Source organism: Lagopus muta, chromosome 7 (genome assembly GCF_023343835.1).
Source record: "Lagopus muta isolate bLagMut1 chromosome 7, bLagMut1 primary, whole genome shotgun sequence".
Taxonomy (NCBI): domain Eukaryota; kingdom Metazoa; phylum Chordata; class Aves; order Galliformes; family Phasianidae; genus Lagopus; species Lagopus muta.
In genome coordinates this window covers 37,807,395-37,833,374 of record NC_064439.1, presented here as the reverse complement: position 1 = coordinate 37,833,374, position 25,980 = coordinate 37,807,395, and the positions used below count along the sequence as shown (strand labels likewise).

Here is a 25,980-nt window from a genome sequence, read left to right as displayed (position 1 = left end):
ATTTGTTCATTTATGAAAAAAGTATTGGATCAGTTTCCTGCTTTGTTTTTAAGAAAATTGTATTTAATCTATTTCCTTTTGAAATAGTGAAATGAGATTCTGAGGTGAAAGAAGAGTTGTAACATTGTACCTGTGTTCATACTATAAATTTTATTATTAACCTAACAGTGATCAGTAAGAATATTGTAATTGTTATAAAAACTTTATTTGCATGTTCACCATGGATTGAAAATAAATCTTAATGTTTATCAGCTAACAAGTAATGTTTACTGAATGTTTATGGTATAGATAAATGTAGGTCAAGAGCCACAAGGCTTAGAATTGAGAGCAGTGGAGAGGTGTTGACTTAGGGAGCCGTGGCTTCTTACTGTCTACAACTTTCTTATTGTCTACAACTCTGCAGGGATCAAAAGTAGGGCAGAAGACTGATGCTCTTAATCAGAAGGCTGATGCTGGTGTTCAACTGCAATCTGAGGAGTCAGTGAAATGAAGCAGCAATGCAGTTTATTTCATGAGTAGTGCAAGCCTACCATGTATTTCCAAAAAAGCAAAAAACAAAAAACAAAACAAAAAAAACAAAACAAAAGATACAAAGGGTTATGTTTTTTTTTTTTTTTTTTTTTAATTGTTTTTTGGAATGCAAGATTGGCTAAGAAACATTTGAGGAGCTTGCTGAACAGAAGAATGACTTCTCATTTATACTTCACTAAATACTGTATTTGTTATAAACTGAGGTTAGTTTCTGATACTAGCTGGAGGCTACTGCTCTGGAAATGACTGAGGGAAAAACAACAACTTTGATTTCTAGGCCACATTGTTGAGCCTTTACTGTGTTCTGAAAAGGCGGACTTTGTTTCATCATATCTCAGGGGAGGTAATTCTTGTAGAAAGGGAAATTTTACACCATTGTGCAAGCCACTAATAAGATCTTTTTGGGAGCCTTGTACATCTCTGTTCATCTGTATTTAGTAAATAATGGGTTTGGCAAATGAAAAAGTGATGATCAGCAGGGGATATGGAAAAGGTTTGGAAGATGTGGAGTTTCTCAACACTCAAATTGTTTTTAGTTCAAAAGCAATCTTTTCAAAATGTGTTTGTGTTGGGTTTTGTTGTTATAGGAGAAAAGGAAGATACCTAAGTTTCCAAATGGATCTACCCCTACAGGAGAGATTCTCAAAGAAGAAGGTCATCATGCTGGACCTGAACTTGAGAGAACTGGAAGGTGTGTTCTCTTCCCTAAATACTAGCTACCACAAAAAAATAGATGTGATAAATCTTCACAGACTTTAATGATGAGATTTGAACAGAAAAAAATACAGTACGCATCCATTTTCCTTTTCAAGTGTTGGGTTCTTGCCTGTAAATGGAAATCTGCTTGAAGCATTTTCAAGCCTGTGGCAATGTTTCTCAACACATTTGTGAAGGATTTTGTATAAGATGCTGCCTAATTTAACTGAATTTTAAGTATTTTTAATTTAAAATTATCAAGAGCATGCAATTATTATAATTATAGTAGGAATGTACAATTTTCAATATTGGGCTAGCTACTAAAAATTTCCATTAATGCAAACCAGTTTTATTGAACATGTATGAAGCCAAACAACAAGGAATACAAAGTGGTGGGAAAAAAAAAAACAAAAAAACAGTTTTGGTTAGGTTTCTTTTAAATCTGAAATAAAATGGAAGGAATTTTTGAGTTGAGTTGTACTATTGTTCTCTATTAGTTCTGCAATACTTCCCAAAAAACTCTAAAACATTGGAAATGTATCTGGATAAGATTTCGCCTCATGTCATACAAGTAATTATACTAACTGAAAAGATCTGGAAAAGATGTAAAAAGTTTTTGTCTTCAAAAAGATAAACATCCAAGTGATTTGCACCTTTCTCATACTTTTGCAAGAGAAACCATTTTGGCTTCATTATACTCATTTCTTTCCTTTTTAACACAGTATATGGAGCTGAATGATTTCTACCCACTGTTATCTCTAGTTAAAACTATTATGTATTACAAAAGTCTTTAAAAAAGTAGAATTCGTACAACAATAAATACAGTTGGTTTTTTTTTTTTTGCAGATACAATTTTTACTTAATATTATATTCTTGAAATAAAAAAAAGCAAAATGCATTTTGATTTCTTGGTAATAACTTTCTCAGTTCAACTGATGAATATATATATTTGTTTTCGTGTTTGTACCATTTAGAAATATCTCCATAACCCAAATTTTTCGCTGTTAAATAAATTCAGGTTTATTATCTTTACGGACTTAACCATACCCATGTACAGAATTTGGATCAAAAACAGAGCTACAGCTACCAATTGGAATGTTGATATGGAAACAATTATCAATGTGGTGGTCTTGGTTGAGGTTTAGCATATCTCTTGTTTCTTGTTCTGTGTATCATAAATCAGGTTTACCTTTAAACATTACTTAGGTAAATGTATTTGTAAAGGTATCTTTTCAGTATCTAGCCCATTATATGCATTTCTAGCCAGCTTTTATAAATGTGGATGATCTGTTCGATTATATTTTGGAAAAATACTGAATTGGAATAGATAAGATTATCGTGTATATTTAAACTGTGTTATGATTTAATCTGGATAATGAAATAGCTAATTTGTGCTGGCAGTAAGCACTGGCAGTTTTGTGTAGCCCTTAGTTTTGAACTAGCTAGAATCCTTTAGTGTACAGTTTGACGAGTTTCATCTCACCTATTTAGGCTTTTTGGTGGTTTGATACTTGACATCCAAAGGAAAGCACCTTTTTTCTTGAGTGACTTCAAGGATGCATTAAGCCTGCAGTGCCTGGCCTCGATTCTTTTCCTATACTGTGCCTGTATGTCTCCTGTAATCACTTTTGGAGGGCTCCTGGGAGAAGCTACACAAGGCAGAATAGTGAGTACAAAAAAAATGGTAGTGGCCAGGCTTTTAGACCTTCAGAGGCAAGTCACTGTGTGCATTTGTCTCGTTTATTTATATTTGTATTTGAAGAATTTACCCACAGCACTTGATTAGCCTGCCCCAAAGCAGATCTTCCCCAAAAGGTAATTGCTGTGGAAAATGTGGGGAACCCATGTGAACAGGAGAAGATGCACAGTGGAGGTAAAAATAAAATTATAAAATTAAATTTAAAAATGTTTATCCTGCCTTATTGGAGAGTATCTTCATGAATTGAGAAAGGGCATTGCCTTCTTTTTGGCTACTTCAATAAAATGAACGAATAGCAGTAAAGGTGCACCATCCCACTAGGCCTACTTTAGGCAAAGTCAGAGGCTCAAGGTGGATAGTCAAGAATATGTACTGGCCTTGAGTAGTAGGCCTATGAGGATGATAATGCCTACAGGGTTACGGGCAGCAGTCAATTCTGTATATTTAAACAATGGACAGGATATGTGTTTACTTTCACTAGTGGTGTGTTATCAATAAAAATAAAAAAGAGATAAGTTTTAAGAGCCGAAAATACTCTTCTCTGAAAGTAACGTGGATATTATCCATAAACTTCTGGTACTGCTACATTGGCAGTGTGTAACACCAACACTTTTTTAACCAAAATGTTTGGTTGCACTTTAGGTTTTGGAGTGAGGAAGGAGTACTCCTATCAGCAACGTTAATAACTTATAGTTTGTGTTAAATGACGTGTGAGTAAACTAGTCTGAAGTGTATTTTGTGTTTCTAAATCTATTGCAAAGAAATAAGGCTCTGTCCTTTTGGGGAAAGGAAAGGGTAAATTCAGAATTGTCCCTTTACAAACTTAAAATTCTGGTAAAGTTTACAATAGTATAAAATTCTTTGTGATACTTAGACCAAATTTTAAACATGTACTCAATTAAAATTTAGTTAACCTTTATCAATTTCAAGTAATGTAGCTGACTTGAGTATTTGTTTATTGATGTTTTTCTTCAAGCTGATAGTGCACGGAAAAAGTGTGATTTACTTCTGCATTTGTTATTTCTGCCACTGTAAATGTAGGGATGGGTTTTCTTGTGATTATCTAAATGTTGATATAATATATGAATGTACCCCATATAATTGTGAAAATATTCTCCTTTTAAAGCTTGATTCTTAAATACCTTCTTTCTTTTAGCTATCTGGAATTGTTTGCGGGTTTGTTCCTGCCTTCAGATTCTTGGTGTGCATCATTGAATATAAAACTTAGTTACTGCACACACATGTTCAAGCACTGTAGCTGACACTGTAAGGTACACAGTTTGTGTTTGAAACTTTTCCTCACATTCCCAGAGGTCATCACCTCCACAGTATTCCTGTCCCTGCCACCTTGATTGACAGCCCCCAGGTTAATGCATTGACTGTGCCAAAAGCAGTAGTTGAAAGGCAATAGCTAAATAAGAGATTGTATTTATATATATATATATGTATATATATTTCTACATAATGAAAAAAGGATGCATGCTTTTTTATTTTTAATAGCCCCAGTTCAGCAAACACCTTTGACCTGTTTTAGATGTTTTTCTGAACGGGGCTCAAGTTTGCATAATTTTTATTTTCTTAAGCTCATGTTGTTACAAAGTAGCAAATGCATGAAAATTCCACAGCAAACCCCATAATTTGTGATGTATTAATTTTCATAGTTCTAAGTGGTATATTTAGATATTTTACAACAACATCATTTTAGGTTCTAGAAAGCCCAGTCTTTCTCTTGAGGTACATTATAACATTTCCTTCTAAAAATAACATTTATAGTAAAACATGCAAATCAAGAACTAAAATACATACCTTTCTTTGATTAAAAGAAATGCATTACCAGGTGGGACATTGATTTACAGCTCATCTATTTATGGTGTCATGTATACAAAAATGAGTATTGTTCAGTAATTTCCCCTGCACCACCTTGTCGATTCTTTTTGTTTTGTTTTGTTGTTTCGTTTTGTAATGCTTGGCTGACTGATGCAAGCTTGATGCAGCACACTGTGCCATGTTTTAGTACAGGTGTGTTGTAATATGTTTATATATTTAGATATATATATATATTTTTTTTTTTACAGGAAGAGAGAACTTTTTCCATATGCTATGTATTGAGTAATTTTGTTTTTCAATTGGTAGTAATTGTTGGTATGTTTTTCCTCCTTAGTTAGCAGGACTAATAACTTGTTCTCATGGTTTTGGATGGCTTCATAATTCTCAAGAGCAAAGCTTTCCAAACCTTTTGTCCTTGGTATTGTTACCGCAAAACAGTGCTAACAGTGTCTCAAACATTAATATTAATTGTAATATTTTTACATCTTGTCTTGTTTCTATGTAAACGCATCTTAAAAATGTATTTATGCAGATGTGATGCTACGTGCTAACCTGAAAGGCAGCATAGTCAAAGCGGTTTCTTTTCCCCTGAACAGAGTGCAATAGAATCCCTCTTTGGAGCCTCGTTAACTGGGATTGCCTATTCTCTCTTTGCTGGGCAACCTCTTACTATTTTGGGGAGTACCGGACCAGTTCTAGTATTTGAAAAAATATTATTTAAATTTTGCAGGTAAGTAGTGACATACCCAGATGAACGGTGTAACCTAAGAGACTGTAAGATACCTGTAACTGAAAACATATATTTTGAAAGTAGATGACCATGAAGATATCAAGGCAGCAGCAAGAAACTGCGCTGTGCATGTGGTTTGGCAAAGCTCTGAAGCACTTAGCTGGTGGGAAAGCCAGTGGTGAACTGGGTGGGACTTAGAACTTACTTTTCTTCTTTTATGTGGGGATGCTGGCTTTGACTCTGCAGGGGTGGACAGGGATTGATCTTCCTTTGGCGAAGAACTATCCAAATTATTCTGGACAGAACATCCTCACGATGCTTCCTGGGAAAGGCAGTAGCACCCTCAGTCCTAGAGATACTTTGTGGTGTTGTTCTGTACCAGAGGAAGATAAAAGTTTCCACTGTCTTCAAAACTAGAGTCAGGGATGAGTAAAGTTGTGAACACCTGCAGAGCTTGTCCTCACTATCCATTTTCAAATAGAATATGATAATAAATGATTTTAGACTCAGTTAATTATTTTGATTTCTTTTATACAGGGATTATGGGCTTTCCTACCTCTCCCTACGAACTAGCATTGGTCTGTGGACTGCATTTTTATGCATAGTGCTTGTAGCAACAGATGCCAGCAGCCTTGTCTGTTACATCACTCGATTCACTGAGGAAGCTTTTGCAGCACTTATATGCATCATATTTATTTATGAGGCATTGGAAAAGCTTTTTCATTTGGGAGAAGTGTATGCCTTCAATATGCACAATAATTTGGATAGACTGACTTTATATTCGTAAGTATCAAGTTCATATCTGTTAGTGCAGTGCATAAGGAAAATGTGTATTGTATAGTGGCAGATCATTTATGAAACTGCAGTGTGTGCCTCTTAGTGGTAGGGCAGGAGGAATGCTGGGGGTGGCAGGAGCATGAGAAATCTCTGAAAAATTCTATTCAGGGTGCTGTGGAATTGAAATTTCTGTTAGCTATGTGTGGTTTAAAGGGATGAGGGGTGGTGACAATGCCTGATTTATCTGCAGCTTAATTAAAGGTCAGCTTACGTTCCATTAGCTAGACGGGAGCTTTGCCTTGGCACTTCAGGAAATTGTGGTGGCTTCCCTCACCTGGGTGGGGATTATTTCTGGGCAGCAGAGGCATGGAGCTGTGCTAAAATGAGGAGTTAACATATTTAAGCACTGTTGCTTTCTATTGCAATTATGAGGGATATTTGACTTTTTTAGAATTTCTTTTTCTATTTTTCTCCACTCTCTAATAAAAGAAAAAAAAAATATTACCACTTCTAAAAAATATCCTGCCTTAGTAGAGTTACTGTTTCTTTTCATCTTCTGAATCAGAGTAGTTCACTTAAACCGTCAAATCAGCATTAAGTGTCTGTCATACCATGTTCAGTGTTTTTTTATTTTTTGATGATCTGCTGCTTTCCTTTGCACCTCAGTGTACATTTTTCAAGCTTAGGATATGCTTTCATGAAATGCATTAAATTGAATCGAGAGCTTACACTTGACAGGAGAGACTGCTACCCATTAATAGTGAAAAATCTGCACAGTTCACATAGTTAAAACCAAATTGATCAAAGCTGTTCCTTGATTCATCGTCAGTGCATAGTTAACTGTCAGATAATGGTGTATTTTGGACCCAAGTTGTTACAAGGTGCTATTTGAATTTTTGTCTTATTTCACATACTGCTTCACATGTGATGAATGAAATAAAATAAAAAATCCAAATGATAACACTTTCACAGTACGTGAATAAAGTATACTCACTTTGTTTTCAGGTGTTAGTCTGTTTTAACAACTCATCTGCTAATCATTAGTCAATATCTTATTTCTTCTAATTCTTTAAAAGATATATGTCAAGTTTTTTGTCCTACCTGTAAAATCTCTGGTGTGGACTTCTTTGTGACTCTCAGCATTTCTTCACCACCTCCCCACTTGCAATCATAGTTCATTTTATGGTAGGAGGAGACTTGTACTTGGCTTCTTTCATACAATATTGGGATAAACCCTGGCTATGAATGTATTTCTAGTTTATGTGCAGCACTGAATCTGCACCCTGCAGTGGGGCATAGGAAGTGTGGTGTACAGAATCCTCCATCCTCAGTGCTGCTCTCAAGGGGCCCGAGGTCTTTTTGGTCGAGGCCCATTTTTTTCTTTTTTTTTCCTTTTTTTTTTTTTTTTTCCCCTCCCCCACTTTGAAAACTTTCCACATGATGCTATATGATAAGGGATATCCTTCCGGCCATTCCCTCACAGCTCTGCTGTGAATGGCCTTGGCTCTGTACAGCACTGCTTAGTAGCAACTATACGCATTAGTGTGTCATCAACATTGTTTTTCTCCTTGAACCAAAACATAGCATCATACCAGACACTCCGTATGAAAGAACTCTGTCCCAGCTGAAAAGAGACTGCACTTATAAGCATATCATTTGGTTTTTTTTTTTTTTTCTTTCTTTGCCCTCAGATGTGTATGTTCTGAGCCTCAGAACCCCAGCAATGAAACCTTGAAGGCTTGGGGGAAGATGAATAAATCTGTGGAAACTATTGCATGGAGTAACCTTACAGTAACTGTGAGTATCTAAAAGGCAGATATCTGTATCTGTCTCTTTGTTTTTATACATAACACACAAACAAAAAACTAAATCTCACAACACTTAATACTTGATTAATATTTCTTATCTGATTACTTTTTCATAGCATTGTTTTATTTAAAACTGTGTTTGCAGTTCTTTTATTGCACCCGTAATGCTAAGCAGTCATTGTACTGTTTGGGATAATTGATTTTGTGACAGTAAATACTGGTATGCTGAATGGGATTGCTTGAGATAGCCGCATGAATACTGGTGGCAGAGCAGTCTTCTTCCTGAAGTGCAGATGGATATGATGAGCATAAACAGGAGATAACTTCCTTTTATTTCCTGTAAAGGATGGATAAATATTTTTAAGAAAGTGCAAAGGTAGAAATTGAAGTTAGAATGTACTAGCAGGTACACGTCTTTAGATTATGATAGACATAGGTATAAAAGTGTGTGAGAAACTACTTAAAACTTGATGGGATGAAAATAATATTTTGGAAAATCGGAGGTTAAAAGAAAACATGTTCGCAAGAATAAGCGTGGAAGCAGTAATTTCTGAGCTGGATATTTTGCAGCCACATCTGGTTAATCCCTTGCATGTGATCAGTCACCTAAACGTAGATGTTTACAGCCACTTTGTGTGTCCTAGCATCTGGTCTGCGCATACATTTAGTATAATTTGCATTTGCTGCAGATTTAGTGTTGAATTTGCTACCTGTGTGTGCCTCCTTAACCCTTCTCCAGATATAATTAAAATTTTAAAATGATATTTAAAATTTTAAATATCCGTACATGGGCTCTGCTGGTGTCTGAATCTGGAGGCTTACACTGAAATTAGGAGGTGTTTTGCACAGCAAAAATACTTTTAAAAGCCTCAGTGTTATACTAGAATTTTACCTGTTCTGTTTTCTGCATGTCACCTGTCTTCTCCTAATCTATTGTAATTACCCAAAAAGGCAACGAATGCAGTATTTAAAACTTATTTTATATTCTGTTATTTATTTTATGTAACTTTACTTTCTCTTGAGCAATTTTATTTTTCTCAGGCAGAACTGATCCAAAATTTTGTGGTGCTTATAATTAAATTCAGTTCTTAGTTGGGATAATTTTTTACATAGCTATAACTTACTTATTTTCATAAGCCTGTTTAAAAACTAGGCTGTTGAAATATTACTTCCAGCTTTGTTGGCTTCATCTTTCCTTGTGCCCTGTGTCTGCTTCCCTTTGCCTTTCAGTGAGCCTTTTAGATAAGGATGATTTGACTTTTTCTTTTTTACTCAGTTCTGTTACTTAAAATATTTTTCCGCTACATTAGATTTTTTTTTTTGTCATTTGGATTAATCTAATTTTCTAAGAATCCATTTTTCCTTTAATCATATCAGTATAAAACTCGAGAATAGAGGTGAAACTGAGGACATCTCGTTTTTATGTTCAGCAAGTTGAAAGTGAATAGTCTGCTTTTCCTGAACGTAGTTCTCAGCCTTAATTTATGTGTTCAGTCTTTTGATGCATTGAAAATAGAATAGAAATTAGGTGAATGTGATTTAAAAAAAAAAAAAAAAGTTATTTGGGGCTTTTTGAGATCCTGAAAAAGATGAATAATTGCTACCGTGACTCTTCTGGAACAGACAGCTTTTTTGGGCATTTCAGGCTGAGTTACTGATGGAAGAGAGAATTGCCAGATCTCCAAAAGAAGGTTTTTAAATGTATTTGCTATTAGTAGGTTACAAGTTTGAGTATATTAAATGACTAAAAATTTAGAAATTGAAGGATTTTTCTCTCTTTGCAGGAATGTATAGAATTTCATGGTGTGTTTCAAGGATCTGCTTGTGGCCATCATGGACCATATATTCCAGATGTTCTCTTCTGGTCTGTCATATTATTCTTTACAACGTTTTTCCTCTCCTCTTTCCTTAAGCAGTTCAAGACCAAACGCTATTTCCCAACTAAGGTAATTTCAATTAGAGATGACTGTGACTTTGTGGTAAATATATTAGTATAGAATACATTAATATGGCTTAGTAGGGTTGAATTTGTTTTGCTTCAGAACTTTGTTTTGAGAATGTAACTTTAACCGTATTTCCTCTAAGATAGAAAAGGAGATGGTAAGCAACACTTCCTTTAAATTCAAAAAATTAAGATATTAAAGAAATCAATTGCTGCAAATTCAGTACTTAGTATTCTTTCTTGCCATTGGAACAAGATGTTTGGGGTATAAGAATATCTGAGCAAGTCTGTGTTTCGTACTAATGGCTAGTGGCATCTGGAGGGATTATTTTCCTGGTTCCTTTGCCTAGTAGTGTAGAATAATTGGTTACTTTCTCCAGCGTGATGATGTCTGAAGTGTGTTGAGTTGTTCCTGAGGGGGATTACTGTTTCTAATAGAAGACAGTATAACGATAGTCCTTGGGCCAATTTATGTAATATATTTCTACTAGGCAAAATAAAGTGGGTAGATCTTCTCTGGACCTCACCTTGTACCTACAGAGTGTTCCTAATTCTTAACAAAGTCACCTTCAATAACCTGAATTTGTTAAAAAATATCTTTCCCCTACAAATGGAACATCAGCTGTATTATTATTGATTTCTGCACAATTTAGTGGTTTTACTAAATTAAGCTCCAGGAGAGTAGTTGTGCTGACCCCTCCTCTCAGCCAGGCTAAAAGGACAGAAAAATGAGGAAGAAGTTAATGTGAAGCAATCTGCTTTTTGTACTAGATAACTTTAAATGGGATTATCAGATGAACTATTGTACAGAATACTCAACTTGATGGTATGCTGGCAGGCAGCTTAAATTTAAACATAAAAATAAAATGCATGTAATGTTCAGTGATGTATTCACTATTCTTCACTACACTTTTCACTTCACTATTCACTACACTTCACTATTTATAGGGAAGTAGATTTTCTTTCTGCTGATATGAATTATGATGATGAAACAACAAGAGTTGACACAGGTTTTTCTCTTTATAGGTGCGTTCTACTATCAGTGACTTTGCAGTATTTCTGACGATTGTAATCATGGTTTTGATTGACTATCTAGTAGGAGTGCCATCTCCTAAGCTTCACGTTCCAGAGAAATTTGAAGTAAGAAGTAAATCCTTTTTTAAAAAAATGCCTTTTAAATGCTTGCAGCTTCATAGACAGTAGAACAGTAGTATTAAATAAAAACAGGAATTTAACTTTTTGACTTTCATTGTAGTTAAAGTAATCTCCCCTTTTTGTTTTGAATAGTGTCTCTCCTGGCAAAACACTGCTTCGTGCAGTAGTATTAAGGAAATGTATGTAGTCTTTACTGCAAACATGCAGAAATAAAGAAATGGAATGGATGTTCAATTTTTTTCCATATCACATTCATATTTAGCAGTGAGTCAGTCTTTAGGTCAAAGCTACTGGGGGGAAAAAAAAATCAAAGCTCATATTTAAGAGACTGTTTACATCATCACTGCAGGTAATGTGTGTAGCAATGAAATCTTTACTTTGTTTTAGTGAGTATTTGTTTATTTTTTCCAGCCCACACATAAGGACCGAGGATGGTTCATAGACCCTCTTGGAGGCAATCCTTGGTGGACGCTCCTGGTAGCTGCTGTTCCTGCTTTACTCTGTACCATTCTGATTTTCATGGATCAGCAAATAACAGCTGTTATTATAAACAGAAAAGAGCATAAGCTGAAGGTGAAAGTCTATTCATTTTCACAAACCTGTAGTTTTGTATAAGTCATGTTTATTTTAAATCAGATCCATTCTGAGTCTGCAAAATAAGCAGCTACTAAATAGATGGGTATATTGACTAATATGGAGTGACTGTAATTTTGCAGGCACTTTAAAAATCTGTAACTTCCATATGAATGTTATTTACCAAGTAAGTGATAAATCTCGTGTCATATAAATAGAAAGTTTATTGAATAATTCATTTCTTTGCTTGATTTCACAGAAAGGCTGTGGTTATCACCTTGATCTGTTCATGGTTGGCATTATGTTGGGAGTATGTTCCATAATGGGCTTACCTTGGTTTGTCGCAGCAACTGTCCTGTCTATAAGTCATGTTAACAGCCTGAAAGTTGAATCTGAGTGTTCTGCACCAGGAGAGCAACCAAAGTTTTTGGGAATCCGGGAGCAGCGAGTGACAGGATTGATGATTTTTGTCCTGATGGGGCTGTCAGTGTTCATGACCTCTGTGTTAAAGGTAGAAGTTTTACCAAAACACTTGGATTTTCTTTGTGCTTTTTATTTTCTTAGTGGGATATAATATTTTGTAATGTCAATGCGTCTTCTTAAATGAAGTAATACATGTTTAGATCCATTATCAAACTATGTTTTTGGTGCTGGTTGAATGGAAACAACCAGTGGAGGAAGGTGTGGGAAAACTGAACAAGCTAAAAGTATAGTGAGTAGAGAAGAAAGCAACCTTTGTCTGTGTTGCATGATTTTCTTGCTAGATGTTTTTTTTGTTGTTGTTGTTGTTTTAGATTCCCAAATCTGTTACCCAGAATAGTTCTATAATTCTTATGTGAATATATAAACAGAGGGAAAAAAGGAGTGTGTTAAAGTTACTTATGCAGAAGTAATATAATGTGGCCAGTGAAGCAGACAGAAATCGAGTTCAAAAAGTGATAATCAGAATTGACATTGCCTACTTTTCTTTCTTTTTTACCTTTCTAAGCTGCTTTTGAGGTCTGAAATATAAAGATTCGCTTTCAGAGTGTTGTGAAATGGAGGTGAAATAGAGATTTTGCGAGTCACATTAGAGCCTCTAAATTTCACTTTCTCTAAATTTCTGCTAGTTCAGTGAGCTTCCATTGCATGAACTCCAGCAGTTAGGAGAGAGAAATAAATTTAAAAAAAACACCCACAATTGACTTTTAAATGACAAAGTAGTAGTTATGCCGTGAAGTGCATAATTGCTAATATCTTTAAAGAACTTCGTAAAAGTCTCTTCAAAGAGAGATCACATCTCAGTTCTCAGATAGCTTCTAAGCTGTGCAAGAAAAGGTCACAGTAGAAGATAAACCCGTGAACATACAGCCATAGTTCAGTAATTCTAATTACAAATTATTGTTAGTAATTATATAAATATATAACATATATATAAAATAGCTGGCCGTTTGTTGAGGACATTAGGGATTTGAAAACAATAAGGTGATATATATAAACAAATATTTAGATCAAACAATCTCTGGTAGAAAAGCCACCAGGAGCTGAGCTGTATAACGGACTATCAGAATCAAAATCAGGAATACTAAAATGAATTTATTATTGCTCAAAAGCTGAAGATGCTGATTGCTGAACCCTGGTGTTTATCCCTCTTTTTAGCAGCTGATTCTTGGAAAGCAAAACCTGCATTTGTTATGGGATCAAGGGTAATATGAATGAGATTACTGCAATTCATTCTGTGAAATACTTTTCTTTTTCACTGTGAGTGACTGTAATTGTTTAAAAGAAGAAAGGAAGACAATACCTTGAACTGCAAACTCTGTGCTTTTGTTTCATGTGTGAATGTATGCTGACTTAATTCAGTAGAAGTTAATGCTAATGAAGTATTAGCACGTCAAATTACGTAGCACATGGTAAAGAAGCCATCTAATACATGTACAGACAGTAATTAATCCCTAAGGCATAGTTTTATTCCACGCTATTTTAAGTTTCAGTGAAGGCTTTTGTTCAGGCTTGATGGCAGCAGTTTGTATTAAGATGTCTCTACTCAGAATTTCAATCAATTTGGTAGCAAAGTAGGCTTCATTTGCTTTGTGTAGGCTGCACATGTTTGATGCAGGTGCTACCGGAATTGGTGGACAGCTTCATTATCTTAATAAGTTTTAAATTGATTTTACTGCAAACTTAGCCCTGAAAAAATTAATAGTTATGGTTTCATATTGTTTCATGTGCTCTGGAAATACTGTGTTAGTGAGGAAAAAAGTTAAATTTCATATGATAGTGTCCCTGAAGTTGGTTGTCCCAGTATAGTTCCTGTCAAATAGAAACATAAACCAATATTGTTAGCATTAATAGAAACACTGGTTGCAACCTAGAAAATGTAATCCACGGGCAGTCAAGACTGAACTACTTTCTTAATCCTGATGACAGCCATATTAGCTCTAGGGAGATGACACAGGTCTTTCTGCAGCTCCCAGCTATTTTTGCTTTTCAATGCTGCATTTATTCCTTCTATAAATAGAGCATTAACATTTGTAGATTTTCACATAAGTAAAATAGGAATTAAGATAATTTGGTTCACTTCTTTCACTAGTAATCAACTGCTAAGTTGTATCATGTTCATTCTACAAGTAACTCCGTTGGTATTGTTTTTGTCTGCAGTTTATTCCAATGCCAGTTTTGTATGGTGTCTTTCTTTACATGGGAGTGTCTTCATTAAAAGGCATTCAGGTAAAATCTGACTTTGTTGAACAACTTGCATTTGTTTATATGAAAAGAGAAATGTAAAATGTTATTTTACATCAGAATCAATGAAGTTAACCAATGTTGTCTGAGTAGGATGTAGGATAATTTCTGCGGTATCACATTCAGTGTTTGTTCTTACCACTGTCTTTACTTATTTTGCTTCAGTAGTGTAGCTGAATAGTCAATTTTCTGAAATATTCTAAGAAGTTATACTAGTAATGTTTGAAAGGAACGCTAACACTAGAGAGCCCAACTCCTTGAATTCACATGGATCTTTGCTAGTATTTTAATTAGGATTAATTTGTTTTTAGAGTTTCATAAAAATGTTGTTTTATTTAAATATTTCCTTCTGGAGAGGAAGAAAATCATTAACTGGAGGATGTTTTTATATTTCACTGCAGTTTTTTGACCGTATAAAATTGTTTGGAATGCCTGCCAAGCATCAACCTGACCTGATATATCTGCGTTACGTACCACTCTGGAAGGTCCATATCTTTACCGTTATTCAGCTCACTTGTCTCGTTCTTTTGTGGGTGATTAAAGCCTCTGCAGCTGCTGTTGTTTTCCCTATGATGGTAAGTGATTTGTTCTACAAGTTAATCATTTGCCAAGAGTGTGTGCATCATCCAACATCTCTTCAGAATGTGTTTGCTACCTTATGAGGGAAGGGACTGAAAAAGACACAAACTTCAGTAGCTGTTCACTTCTGAAACATGAGAACTCCTGAAAGAAAGCAATTCAGCTGTGAAAAGCTACAAAAGGGGAAATGATCTAACTTGGCAGTAAGATAAAACTGGTACTAGGAGAAAAAGCTATGGTTAAGATCACTGAATGTACTGAAAGTGTGTAATAATATTTATTTCAATGGTTTAATATCAGTGATTCCTTTTATGGTTCTCTTAAGGTTTTAGCGCTAGTGTTCATTCGCAAGCTCATGGATTTATGTTTTACCAAAAGAGAGCTTAGCTGGCTTGACGATCTTATGCCAGAAAGTAAGAAGAAGAAAGAAGATGACAAAAAGAAAAAAGAGAAAGCAGTAAGTATAAAAATACTCAAACTGAACATGTTGTAAATTAATAGAAAAACACTAAGTGACATTTTAAAATTCTTATACCCAAACATACCTTTTGAAATCCTTTACTAATGAAACTTACTGACTGAGCAACAGTTACTGGCTGTTAAGGATGAGTCACTATTTTAGTGATAGTTATGAATTATGACTCTCCTTTGTAAAGCAAAGCAAAGCAGAATGAAGTGCTTCTTAGCGCAGCATTTTGTTATCTCTGTCATTCATCAGGTTTGAAGGTAGATATGGATGGATGGAAAAGCAAAACTAAAGTAGGAATCTTGACTGGTTAATTTAGTAGAAAAACTTTACCATATGAAGGACCTTCTCCTTGTGTGTGTATGCAGAATGATGGTTAAAACCAACTGCTAGTTGGTAATAATGTATAACTGAGTAATAGGCACATAACTTCTCAGTAAAAGTATCAGCTGGCTGTACACCAACTAGCTGAATTTCTTAAGCTTAAAAATGACTTAGCCTGATGTCAGCTGCAGTACCTACAGAGAAGCATTTTGCCCCATAACCCTATTGAAATACTCTGTCAGTGTGCAAACTTGTTGGTTTCTTCTGTATGAAAGAATTTTACAAAATATTTACTTAAAATTTACAGGAGGCAGAGAGAATGCTTCAGACAGAGGACAATGAGAGCGTACACCTTCAGTATGGAGAAGGAAATGTTTTGAATTTTCCTGTAAAAACTCTAAAATACAGGTATAATAGTATGTTGGTCTTCTTACTAAGAAGTATTCTGTCAAATGTCATAATTTACTTCATATTCAGTTGGTCATATCTGAGCTTAATTTTTTTCCTCAAGCTAGTAACAGCCCTGATTAAGGTATATCCCCTGGTGCTATGGCAGTGTGGGGCTTTTTTTGTTTGTTTTGGGGTTTTTTTTTGTGGAAATACTTTTAATTATAAATTTACATGACCATCTTGAACAGATCTGATGACTCAATTTCGACCAGCTGTTCTCAAGGTGAAGAAGCTTCCTTGGTCAGTTTTTGTGGAATATTTGTGTGCTACTGTGCATGAAAAATTGAGTATTAAGCAACTAATAGCATCAGTTGAGCCATGTGTTTACCAGCCACTTGGGTTTTTCAGTGGTAGTCTAAACGTGCAGTTCTTCAATGGTTTATTTAAGTGAATGCTAATTTCTGTGACCTAAAAAAAAAAATTGTTTTGCAGGCAGTCTTTTTGCTTAAGGAGGTTAATTTCTGAATGTACGCTGTAGGGCAACAGGTTATCAGCTTTCTTCCAGAAAAGGAAGTGCTGCAGTTTCACAGCAGTGGAAGGTGTTTTGCCGCTGTGTGAGTTTCTTGTACTCGTGTACAGTATTCTGCTTAGTTGTCAAGTATTTTACAGCTGTTCAACACCTGGAAGTTCTGACAAATGAATAGCATGGCAACTTTTTTGTCCAATACTAAAAATCCCTGCATTAAAATTTCAGGTGTTGGGTCTACCCTGATTCAATCATAGAATCACCAAGGTTGGAAAAGACCTCCAAAATCATCTAGTACACCCATCCACCTATCAATATTTTTCCACTAAACCACATCCTTTAGTATAACATCTAAATTGGCTTGGGAACAGGCAGGTTTTCAGTTTAGACATATTCCTGCTCAGTCTTATCGTCTGCTCTAAGAGCAGGTTCAGTTCAACTTCAACTGAAGTGAAGACTGCAAAATCATTTAATTTTTTTTTTTAAATTGAGCAACTGCTGATTGCTCTCATGATAGAACTATGAATTCATCAATTGTCTGCGTGTGTATTTACTATGTATTTCACTGTACTGCAACTTGTGGGGATTCCCAGTGAAAAATAAGCTTTGATGTGTTTCTGTGGTGCTTTGATGTAGTCTTATACATCTGGAGTAGATTCTGAAGCTTAGGCATTGTCTGTATGGACGTTGAAGTCTGCTTTACCTTTAAGTGTGTGAAAGGCAAAGGTCAAAAACAGATTTTGAAAGCTTACTGCTTGTGAGACTGAACTTTAATAGGGGGGAAAAAAAAGTCAAGACATTCAAATTTCTGCTACTACTTAATCTGAACTGAGTTACCACTTCCAGAATTTTATTAACATTTGGTTGTTTACTGGAAACAGCTTAAAATAATTCTGCTGTATGAATGCCCTAACAGAACTGTATGATTCATTTCATTATTTATAAATATACAAAATAATTTTCTGAAGTTAAAGATAATTTAGAAATGAGATACCACTAACAGATTGTGACTGTCTGTGACAAACTGTTGATGATACCATGAGATTAAGGTAGCACTAGTGAATTATTACACTTTGAAGTTTTCATTGAAGTACCGTGGTAAGTGATTAATTCAACTTGTGGCTGCGTAAACGATGAGAGAAGGCGCAACTGATGTGATTTATGAGTGACAACAAGTATAATGTGTTTGAAGGGCATTGAGTACTAACCAGAAAGTATGTTTGTTCTTTAGCATTGATCCCTCAGTTGTAAACATATCAGATGAAATGGCCAAAACTGCACAGTGGAAGGCTCTGTCCATGAGTACTGAGAATGCCAAAGTAACCAGAGCTAACCTGAGGTAGCTATAATTACTCACATGTTTTCTAACTTTTGTCATGTCTTTGGTAGCTATTTACTGTACTCATATTTATTGAAGTATATATCAGATTATAAGCATACCTGGTTTATACATGGACTTTTGAGAGGAACTTGATTTTGAGCTTAATTTTTGCTCTCTGCTCTGAAATCAAACAGTGTCAAAGGATGTTGTTAAGTGCATTATTAGTATTTTAGTGTTACTTTTAATTTGCTTAATACAGTTGTATGCTACTCTGATAGGTTTAGGGAATCTGAATGCTTTATTAGAGTGTATATGAGCATGTTTGGTCCTGAATATTACAAATGCCAGAGAGAATAAAAGGTAAGTACAGCATTTTCACTGCTGCTTGGATCTTCCACTGGGTTGGTGGGTTTGGATATTTGCCCAACCTAGTTTAGATTTCTGAAAATTAAATTGGCTCAGATAGTATTTTTATTGGATATGAAATGTACTTGAATTAAATACTATCTTGACGCTTGAGTATAAAATGTTTGATGACTAGCTTTGAGAAAAAAGAACAGTATCTTAAATGATTGTCTTTGCTTTCAACAGCCCTGAGAAACCAGAAAGTGTGAAAATAAATGTGGAAGATTCACCTGTTGTGAAATACGTGGATGCTGAAACATCTTTATAGAACTGAACCAGGGGGAATTGTGTGTATTTGTGTGTGTATATATATCACTGTAGGATATTATACCACTGAAGTGTGATTTCCAATTTAAGGAGTAACTTGTATTTAATTCTGCCATTGTTTAGGGAACTGTAGATACGCTGACATGAAAAGATTTGCTTACAGATCAGTTGAGTGGTAATCACACTTCAGCTATTTATTTTATTGGGAATTTTATTTTCATTTTAAATAGGAATATTGTAATGAATGCCTATTATTTTCAATAATCAATATGTGCATAAAAGTTCAATCAGCTTTTGCTGATGGTTACTGGTCCACATCGCTTAGAATTTGCCATTACCTCTGTTTATAACATGCGCTACAGAAGTTTGTTTTCCATGCAGGAAATTACTGCTTGTTTTTGCAGGGTATACTTTTTTGGTGATTTCATAGATCAGATATTAATGTCCTGTTAACATAAATTACTGTGTTTTGTATCTCCACTACATGCTAATGTGTTTTGGATTCTGTCACTCATATTTTACAGAGGAGTCCTAGAGCCCTAAGTCAGATGGCTAAATAACCCTTGAAATACATGTAAATATCCTGTTCTGATACTTTTAAATATACCCCTGATTTTTCATTTTCATCCAGTAGCCATATGATTTTAGTAACTGTAGTTACAGTCCCAAGTCAGTATTTGCCATTCTGAAATCTGTGTTTACTCAATATAAATTGAACTTACAGGCAGCAAGTTGTTCTGTAGGAAGTTATACTTGCTACACTAGTGCTCTTGATTTCTTTAGCTGTTTTTATTTACACTTTCCATTGACTTTGAAAAACTGATTTACTCATCTCTAAGACTGACAATTCAGAGTGTTTCACGTCCTCATCAGTTTTCTTTCTTTCTTGCTCAATTCATTTTTAAAGTTTATTATATATTTGATTAAACTAGCCACAGTTTAATTCTGTAATAGGTTTATGATCAATATTATTTTATGGATTACAAATTGCTTGTGGTATTTCTGTGTACAGTTCTGATTCTCTTCATTGTAAAGGGCATATGTGATAGCACACCAACTTATTTTAAGCATTTTATTTATTTTAATTAGTATAAAATTTTATCGTGTTAGAGGAATTGAAAAAGTAAATACTCATTTATTGAAGTAAATGGGATTTTGGAGGTTCATTGATTAAAAATGCATTGATTAAAAAGTGCATTTATTGTACTTACGTTTTTGAGGTTTAGTGTTTAGCAGTGTAAAATCTGAGATGATGAGAATTTTATGTGCAAGTGAAAAGCTTGATCAATTACCTGCTGCAGTTTCCATTGCTAATATTTTTTTGCCTTATGCCTTTGTTTTTTGGCTTAAATTTCTGAAGTAGTCTTTTTAGATACTACCAGCCCTTTCTGGATGTATTATAAAGGCTTTAATTAGAATCTGTGCACATTTCAAACTAGAGCATACTGTTAGCTTAATTCTGTTTTGGTAGATTTGTGAGTTTTACTGTGGACTTCGTGGTAAAATTCTCAGTGAATGCAAAGGAGCAGATTTGGAGGAAGGCAGAGTTCATCTGGAAGTACCACCCGAGTTGGAATTCTGGTATTCTTCAGACAAGTAACAATGAGATGAAAGATAATTATATATTATGAAAATAAACCCATCAGTTGGAATAAGAAGAAATATTTGAAAATAATGCTTAAGTTATATGGGCTGTTAGCCATTCCCATTACACAAGATTTAATAGTTTATTTTTTTGTTTTCTCCATTTGACTGAATTGATAAGGCAGTTTACTGAAAATGCATAATAGCGTACAGCAGTATGAAAGATCCAACCCAAATTCTCATGACAAAGGCTCAGTGGAAAAGCAAGTGAGGTCTGCATTACTAATTTGACTAGTACTGTGTATGACCTCTACAGGGTGATGCCCATTTATCCTTAGATAACGGCGTAGCTTGTGCCTTAGCTTGAGTATTTGCTCTTTCAGGAAATAGCTATTTTCCCTCTAATGAAACTGAGATGCAATGAAAATATGGCAGGCAGTTGCATTATTAAAAGAAAAAAACACAACCAGCAAACCACAACAGACCAACTCATCTGCTCATCAGTTACTGGCTCTTAGCTGGCTGCTGGTGAATCTAAGAAGGAAAATGCTATTTTGAGCAGTTTACATAGTGTTATCCACAATAAGCTACTTTTGTACCACTCTTCGTAGTAGTATTTTATGCATCATATTCAGAGCCCCATGATTGTTTCCAAAAGTCAGAAGATGATTGTAAGCTTCTTAGGTTTTTTAACTCTTCAGTGCCAGAAATCAGGGTTCCCTGGTGCTATACAACTTTTATCTGGCTTCTGCTTTTGAAGGGTTAAAGAACGGCCAATACTGCAGGAAGCATGTATTTTTCTTGTGAAGTTTAAAAACAGCTAATGAACCACCAAAGCTCACAAGACTAACTGCAGTATTTCTTTAATTCTAATTCTGTAGATACTTCCATCAGTGCCAGAAATCCCTTGACTTGCAAAGCAGTTTACAGTGACCTTTAGTTCCAGTGTTCTTTGTTAGTAGCGTGTCCTAGCTTGCACTTTTTCCCCCATGTGAATAGAAGACAACGTGGTATTGAGTGCATAAAAACCCATGGATAACGTATGGTTAATAACTTACTGCTCACTGTGTACCACTTTTGCTTTAAATTTGTGCGTAGTTGAAGTAAAGCTAAGATTATCGCGGACTGTATATTGATAACTTTTGCCTTAATGGGTGTCAAAGAGCAGTGATAATAACTGTGCACTGATTCTTTCATAGGGGTTAAGCCCTATAAAAATTAAGCCAATATGTTTCCATTCCAGCAGTTAGAGGTAAATGAACAGTCCTGCACTTTTTTTTTTTAGATGCCTTGGTTTCCCGGAATGGAGCTTAGTGCTACTGTGTATCTGGCTGCAGAGCCGCCTCAGGAAGTCCCCAGTCTTCTTTTTTTTTTTTGGTTTGTTTTGTTTTCCCTTTTTCTAATTTATTTATAAATATGAATGTTTACATGAAGTGTGGGTCTTAATTTTGACCACTCCATTTAAATTATCATCTAAAATATTTCACTTAAAATGCAGTCTTTTGTTTAAATTAAACTCTACAAAACTCCTTCTCAGTACTTCTCACGTATTACAATGACATGCTTTCATTCTGTTTACATATGCCCAAGTTAATTATACCTTCCTAGATGAATTTTGCAGCTACGACAGAATATGTTGCTGTTTAGGGAAATGTTCCAAATTGCCAAGTTAGACATGGTAAGGTCGCTAGGATAGAATTCAATGCCCTGTTGGGGTTTTTCAACCAAATGTACAGGCCATTTTTTTTTTTCTTCTGTGAGTAATGAAAGCTTTCCCATAACTTTTCATTTGCTTCACTTGCATCTTTGTCTTTATGTGGTAGTTTCCTGCCTCGTGTCAGGCAGGTTCAGCTTCTGTAAAATACACCTGTGACAAACCTGTGGTGTCCTGTCACAGTGTCTGCACAGTTTTAAAGGATTGTCTTGTACATACGTTCTGTAAATCTAAGATAAATGACTCATGATTTTCAGTTCACAGTGTAGCCTCTTAGATGAGCATCACAATGATTTTAGTTTTCCTTTTGCTTTCTGTGATTAGTAATGTTTTAATTACTCATTTAGGTAAAATTTATTATAAAGTACAGTACGAACGTGTGAAATACTTTGTTGATACCAACTAATTTATTTTACAGCAAATTTTAAGACTAGAAGCACACAGCTTTGAGTCAGTGTAAGACTAGTGCTATGAATACAAAGCAAATTGCTTAGAATTTTAAGTCCGTTTTATTCTGTAACTTTTTTTTTTAGGGAGAACTTACAGGAACTTCTTAGTTGGCATTGAAGTTAATCTAAAAGACATTTTCGTACTGAATTTAGTATAGTGAGTTTGACAGCCAGTCCTTTTCTACTCCACAACGCTGGGGCGAGGCACACCCTTTGCAATACAGCCCCTCTGCTGCGGCTGCTCCGCGCAGCGCTGTCTTCCGAGGTTCAGCACCCGCAGCTGAGCCGCGCTCTGACCTCAGTGCCGCTGGTCGGAGGCGCCATCACACGCCGTACGGTCCCGCTTTGTACGACCGCTTTTCTAACGGCAGCGACGCTTTCGTACTTTGTATGTAACGGAATCCCAAATGTAGAATCGATCTCCGGTTTGTACAGAGAACACCGATCTCAGACTCAGTCTTCAATGTGAAAGATCCAGCCTTCGTTGTTTTTAATTACTGGTAGAATAAAATTATCTTTTGTAACGTTTCAGAAAGTTGGCAAAAGCAATAAAAATCTACTGGACAGTATCTCGCCTTCTTGTATTTGTGCCGGAGAGCCGGGCTGCCGCTCCGGCCGGGCGTCCTCGTTTCCATGGCAACGGCGGCCGGCGTCGGTGGTCGCTAGGGTATCCTCGCGCCTCCCAGCACGGCGCCTCGCGATTGGCTGCAGCGTCGTCCGTTGCCGAAGAAGACGACGTGCGATTGGCCGTCGGCTGGGGCCGCGTTCTGTGCGAAGCGGTGAAGCGGTGGCGGAGGCTGCGTGCGGGGACTGCCGCGTGAGTGGGGCAGGGCAGGGGTGCCCCATTGCAGCCGCGTGAAGAGAGGCTGTTAGGCCGTGCCATGAGGGCCGACCGCAGGCCCCTGTCTGGGAGGGAGCCGGCCCGCGGGGAGGGCGGGAGAGGTCGGGGAGTCAGATGGTGCGGCCGTTGTGTGATTAAAGTCGCAGAGAGGTACGATGTAAAGATGTCAGAGGTGTTAAAAAAACAAACTGAAACGTGATGTTAGCATTTGGGGATGCATGCAGATGTGCTATGTGGTATAAGACTCATTAAAGGTATCAACTGCTGGGGTGGGCCTGCCCAGTCTTAAGTAACGCATGGGAAGTGTGGGGAACCGGTTTTGTGCTGTGTGCCATCCACCAGCCTGAGGTCACATCCAGCACTGGGTCTCCTCAGCGATCCTCAGCGAGCTAGTAATAATGTCTCTTGGGTAAGAGCTGCATTGTCCCCACCCTAGAATCATAGAATCATTGGAGTTCGAAGGGACCTTCAAAGGTCATCTAGTCCATCTCTGTGCAATGAACAGTTCAGGTTGCTCAGAGTCCCTCCAGTCTGACCTTGAATTTCTCCAGGAATGGGACATCCACCACTTCTCTGGGCAACCTGTGCCAGTGCCTCATCACCCTATTGTAAATAGCTCCTTCCTTATGTCCAATCTAAATCTCCTCTCTTTTAGTTTGAAATAATTTCTCCTTGTCTTATCACAACAAATTCTGTTAAAGAATCTGTCCCCTTCTGTCTTACAGCTTTAGATACTTGAAGGCTGCTCTTAGGTCTGCCTGGAGCCTTCTCTTCTTGAGGCTGAACACCCCCAGCTCTCTTAGCCCGTTTTTGTAGAGGAGATGTTCCATGCCTGGGATCATTTTTGTGGCCCTGCTCTGGGCACAATCCAACAGGTCCACATCTCTGCTCTGCTGAGTATTCCATACCTGGATGTAGTACTCTCGGTGAGTCTTCACCAATGCAAAGTAGAGGGGCAGGATCACCTCCTTCTACTTGCTGGCCATGTTTCTTTTGATGCAGCCTAGGGTACGGTTGGCTTTCTGGGCTGTAAGGACACATTACTGGCTCATGTCCAGCTTTCCATCCAGCAGTACCCCCAAATGCTTCTTGACAGGATGCTGTGCTCTATCCTTTCATCTTTCAGCTTGTATTTGTAGTAAAGGTTGCCTCGACCCAGGTGCTAGATCTTGCACTAGGTTTCTCGAGCCTGTCCAGGTCTCTCTGGATGATCTCTTTCCCATCCCTCAGGTGTGTCACATCGCACAGCTTGTTGTCATCTGCAAACTTACAGAGGATGCATTTCATTCTACTGTTGATGTTACTGGTCAAGATATTAAAGGGCAGTGGTCCTAGTATTGACCCCTGAGAGACACCACTTTTCGCTAATCTCCATCCAGACATTGAGCCATTGACCATTGGGTACGATCTTGCAGCCAATTCCTTGTCCATCAAACAGTACTTATCAGATCTCTTTCTTTCAATCTGTAGAGAAGGGTGTTACTAGGGACTCTCCCACCTTCCTTCTAACAGTGTTGTCCCCAGCCTTGCACCTTCACTGATCTGTGTGTTCAGAAAGCACTAAACCCTCCCTCATAGTTCCCAGTGTCTCTAGTCCCCCACAGGCCGCCTGATAAGCAAGGCAAACAGCACGGATTTCATACAGCTACATATGGTTCTTGCCTTGGTGGAAGGCTGCTATCTACCCCTCAGAAACCTACTTTTCCTTCATCTATGAGCTGCAGATTGGCATTGTGGGCTTAGGCAGAAAATGCAGATACAAGATACGATCTGGAAAAAAGCCCAGAGTCTCGCACTGTGTGTGCCCAAGAGCGTGAAACAGGCCTGGCCTTTTATGGCTTCCCTAGAACTGGTTTGGTGCAGAGGGAAAAGCAGGGGACTGTGTTTCCATTTGTTGGGAAAATGGGAGCTTCATTTGGAATCCTAGTTTATCTTCAAAGAATCTTCTAAGAAGTGACTGAATGAAATTCAAGAAGAAAATACATGCGTATGGATGTTTTCATGTAAACATGCAGATTTCCACATTGATTCAGGTGATGCATCTTGTGAGAAGAACTCTTCAAATGTTGTCTGTACATTTTCATGGGTTGGGAATTTCTAGGCTTGTACTGCCCCATGGTGTCTCTTCTGACTGCCATGCTGTCCAGGAATGAGAGGGATGCAGTCCAGCCCTTTGCTGGAGAAGTAAAAGTACATCTTGGGAACTTTTTAGTCTTCTTTGGTGCATCCTTAGCCAACATTTGACCACATTTGAAATGCATTTGTAGTGTGCTGATAGTTGCTCTTTTAAGGAGTGATTTTTCATCTGATCTCACACCCAGCTTATGGCATTAGATAAATTCCTATCTAACAACGACATGAAAAGTCTTCTACTCCTTTATCCAGCTCAAGCCAGTTAAACTTCTGTATATAGTTATGTAGTGGAACTCAGCCACTAGGGTGATTAAGGAAGGAGTTTGTGATCAATCAAGCAGCTAGTTAGATTACAGAGCTGTTTGTCATCTGCATCCAGTAGTTATTGCTAATAATATTATGAAGAATGTAAGATATCTTTTTGTTCAAGAGTGTTTTTAAACATTACGCTGTAGTTTATGGAAATAATTTATTCTCCAATATGTCTTTGTGGTTTTGTTTATTTGGGGGTTTCTTTTC

At 36.6% G+C, this 25,980-nt stretch overlaps 2 protein-coding genes across 8 annotated transcripts in view; both read left to right on the top strand.

Moving 5' to 3' along the window:
• SLC4A7 (solute carrier family 4 member 7) overlaps positions 1–23,056 on the top strand; it is a 95,241-nt gene extending 72,185 nt beyond the window's left edge. For all 7 annotated transcript variants that reach the window (XM_048950703.1, XM_048950701.1, XM_048950705.1 and 4 more), the window contains 15 exons: positions 1,119–1,222; positions 2,719–2,893; positions 5,350–5,483; positions 6,021–6,266; positions 7,952–8,057; positions 9,853–10,014; positions 11,037–11,150; positions 11,577–11,738; positions 11,998–12,249; positions 14,379–14,447; positions 14,864–15,037; positions 15,367–15,498; positions 16,139–16,239; positions 17,979–18,086; positions 18,660–23,056. In XM_048950703.1, the coding sequence (XP_048806660.1) occupies positions 1,119–1,222; positions 2,719–2,893; positions 5,350–5,483; positions 6,021–6,266; positions 7,952–8,057; positions 9,853–10,014; positions 11,037–11,150; positions 11,577–11,738; positions 11,998–12,249; positions 14,379–14,447; positions 14,864–15,037; positions 15,367–15,498; positions 16,139–16,239; positions 17,979–18,086; positions 18,660–18,741 (2,121 nt within the window). In that variant the 3' untranslated portion in view covers positions 18,742–23,056. The remainder of the gene's footprint in view (positions 1–1,118; positions 1,223–2,718; positions 2,894–5,349; positions 5,484–6,020; positions 6,267–7,951; positions 8,058–9,852; positions 10,015–11,036; positions 11,151–11,576; positions 11,739–11,997; positions 12,250–14,378; positions 14,448–14,863; positions 15,038–15,366; positions 15,499–16,138; positions 16,240–17,978; positions 18,087–18,659) is intronic.
• A 201-nt stretch (positions 23,057–23,257) lies between these two features.
• The window catches only part of NEK10 (NIMA related kinase 10), an 87,041-nt gene continuing 84,318 nt past the window's right edge, over positions 23,258–25,980 (top strand). The window contains exon 1 of the mRNA XM_048951392.1: positions 23,258–23,304. The gene's annotated coding sequence lies outside the window, so the exon portion shown is untranslated. The remainder of the gene's footprint in view (positions 23,305–25,980) is intronic.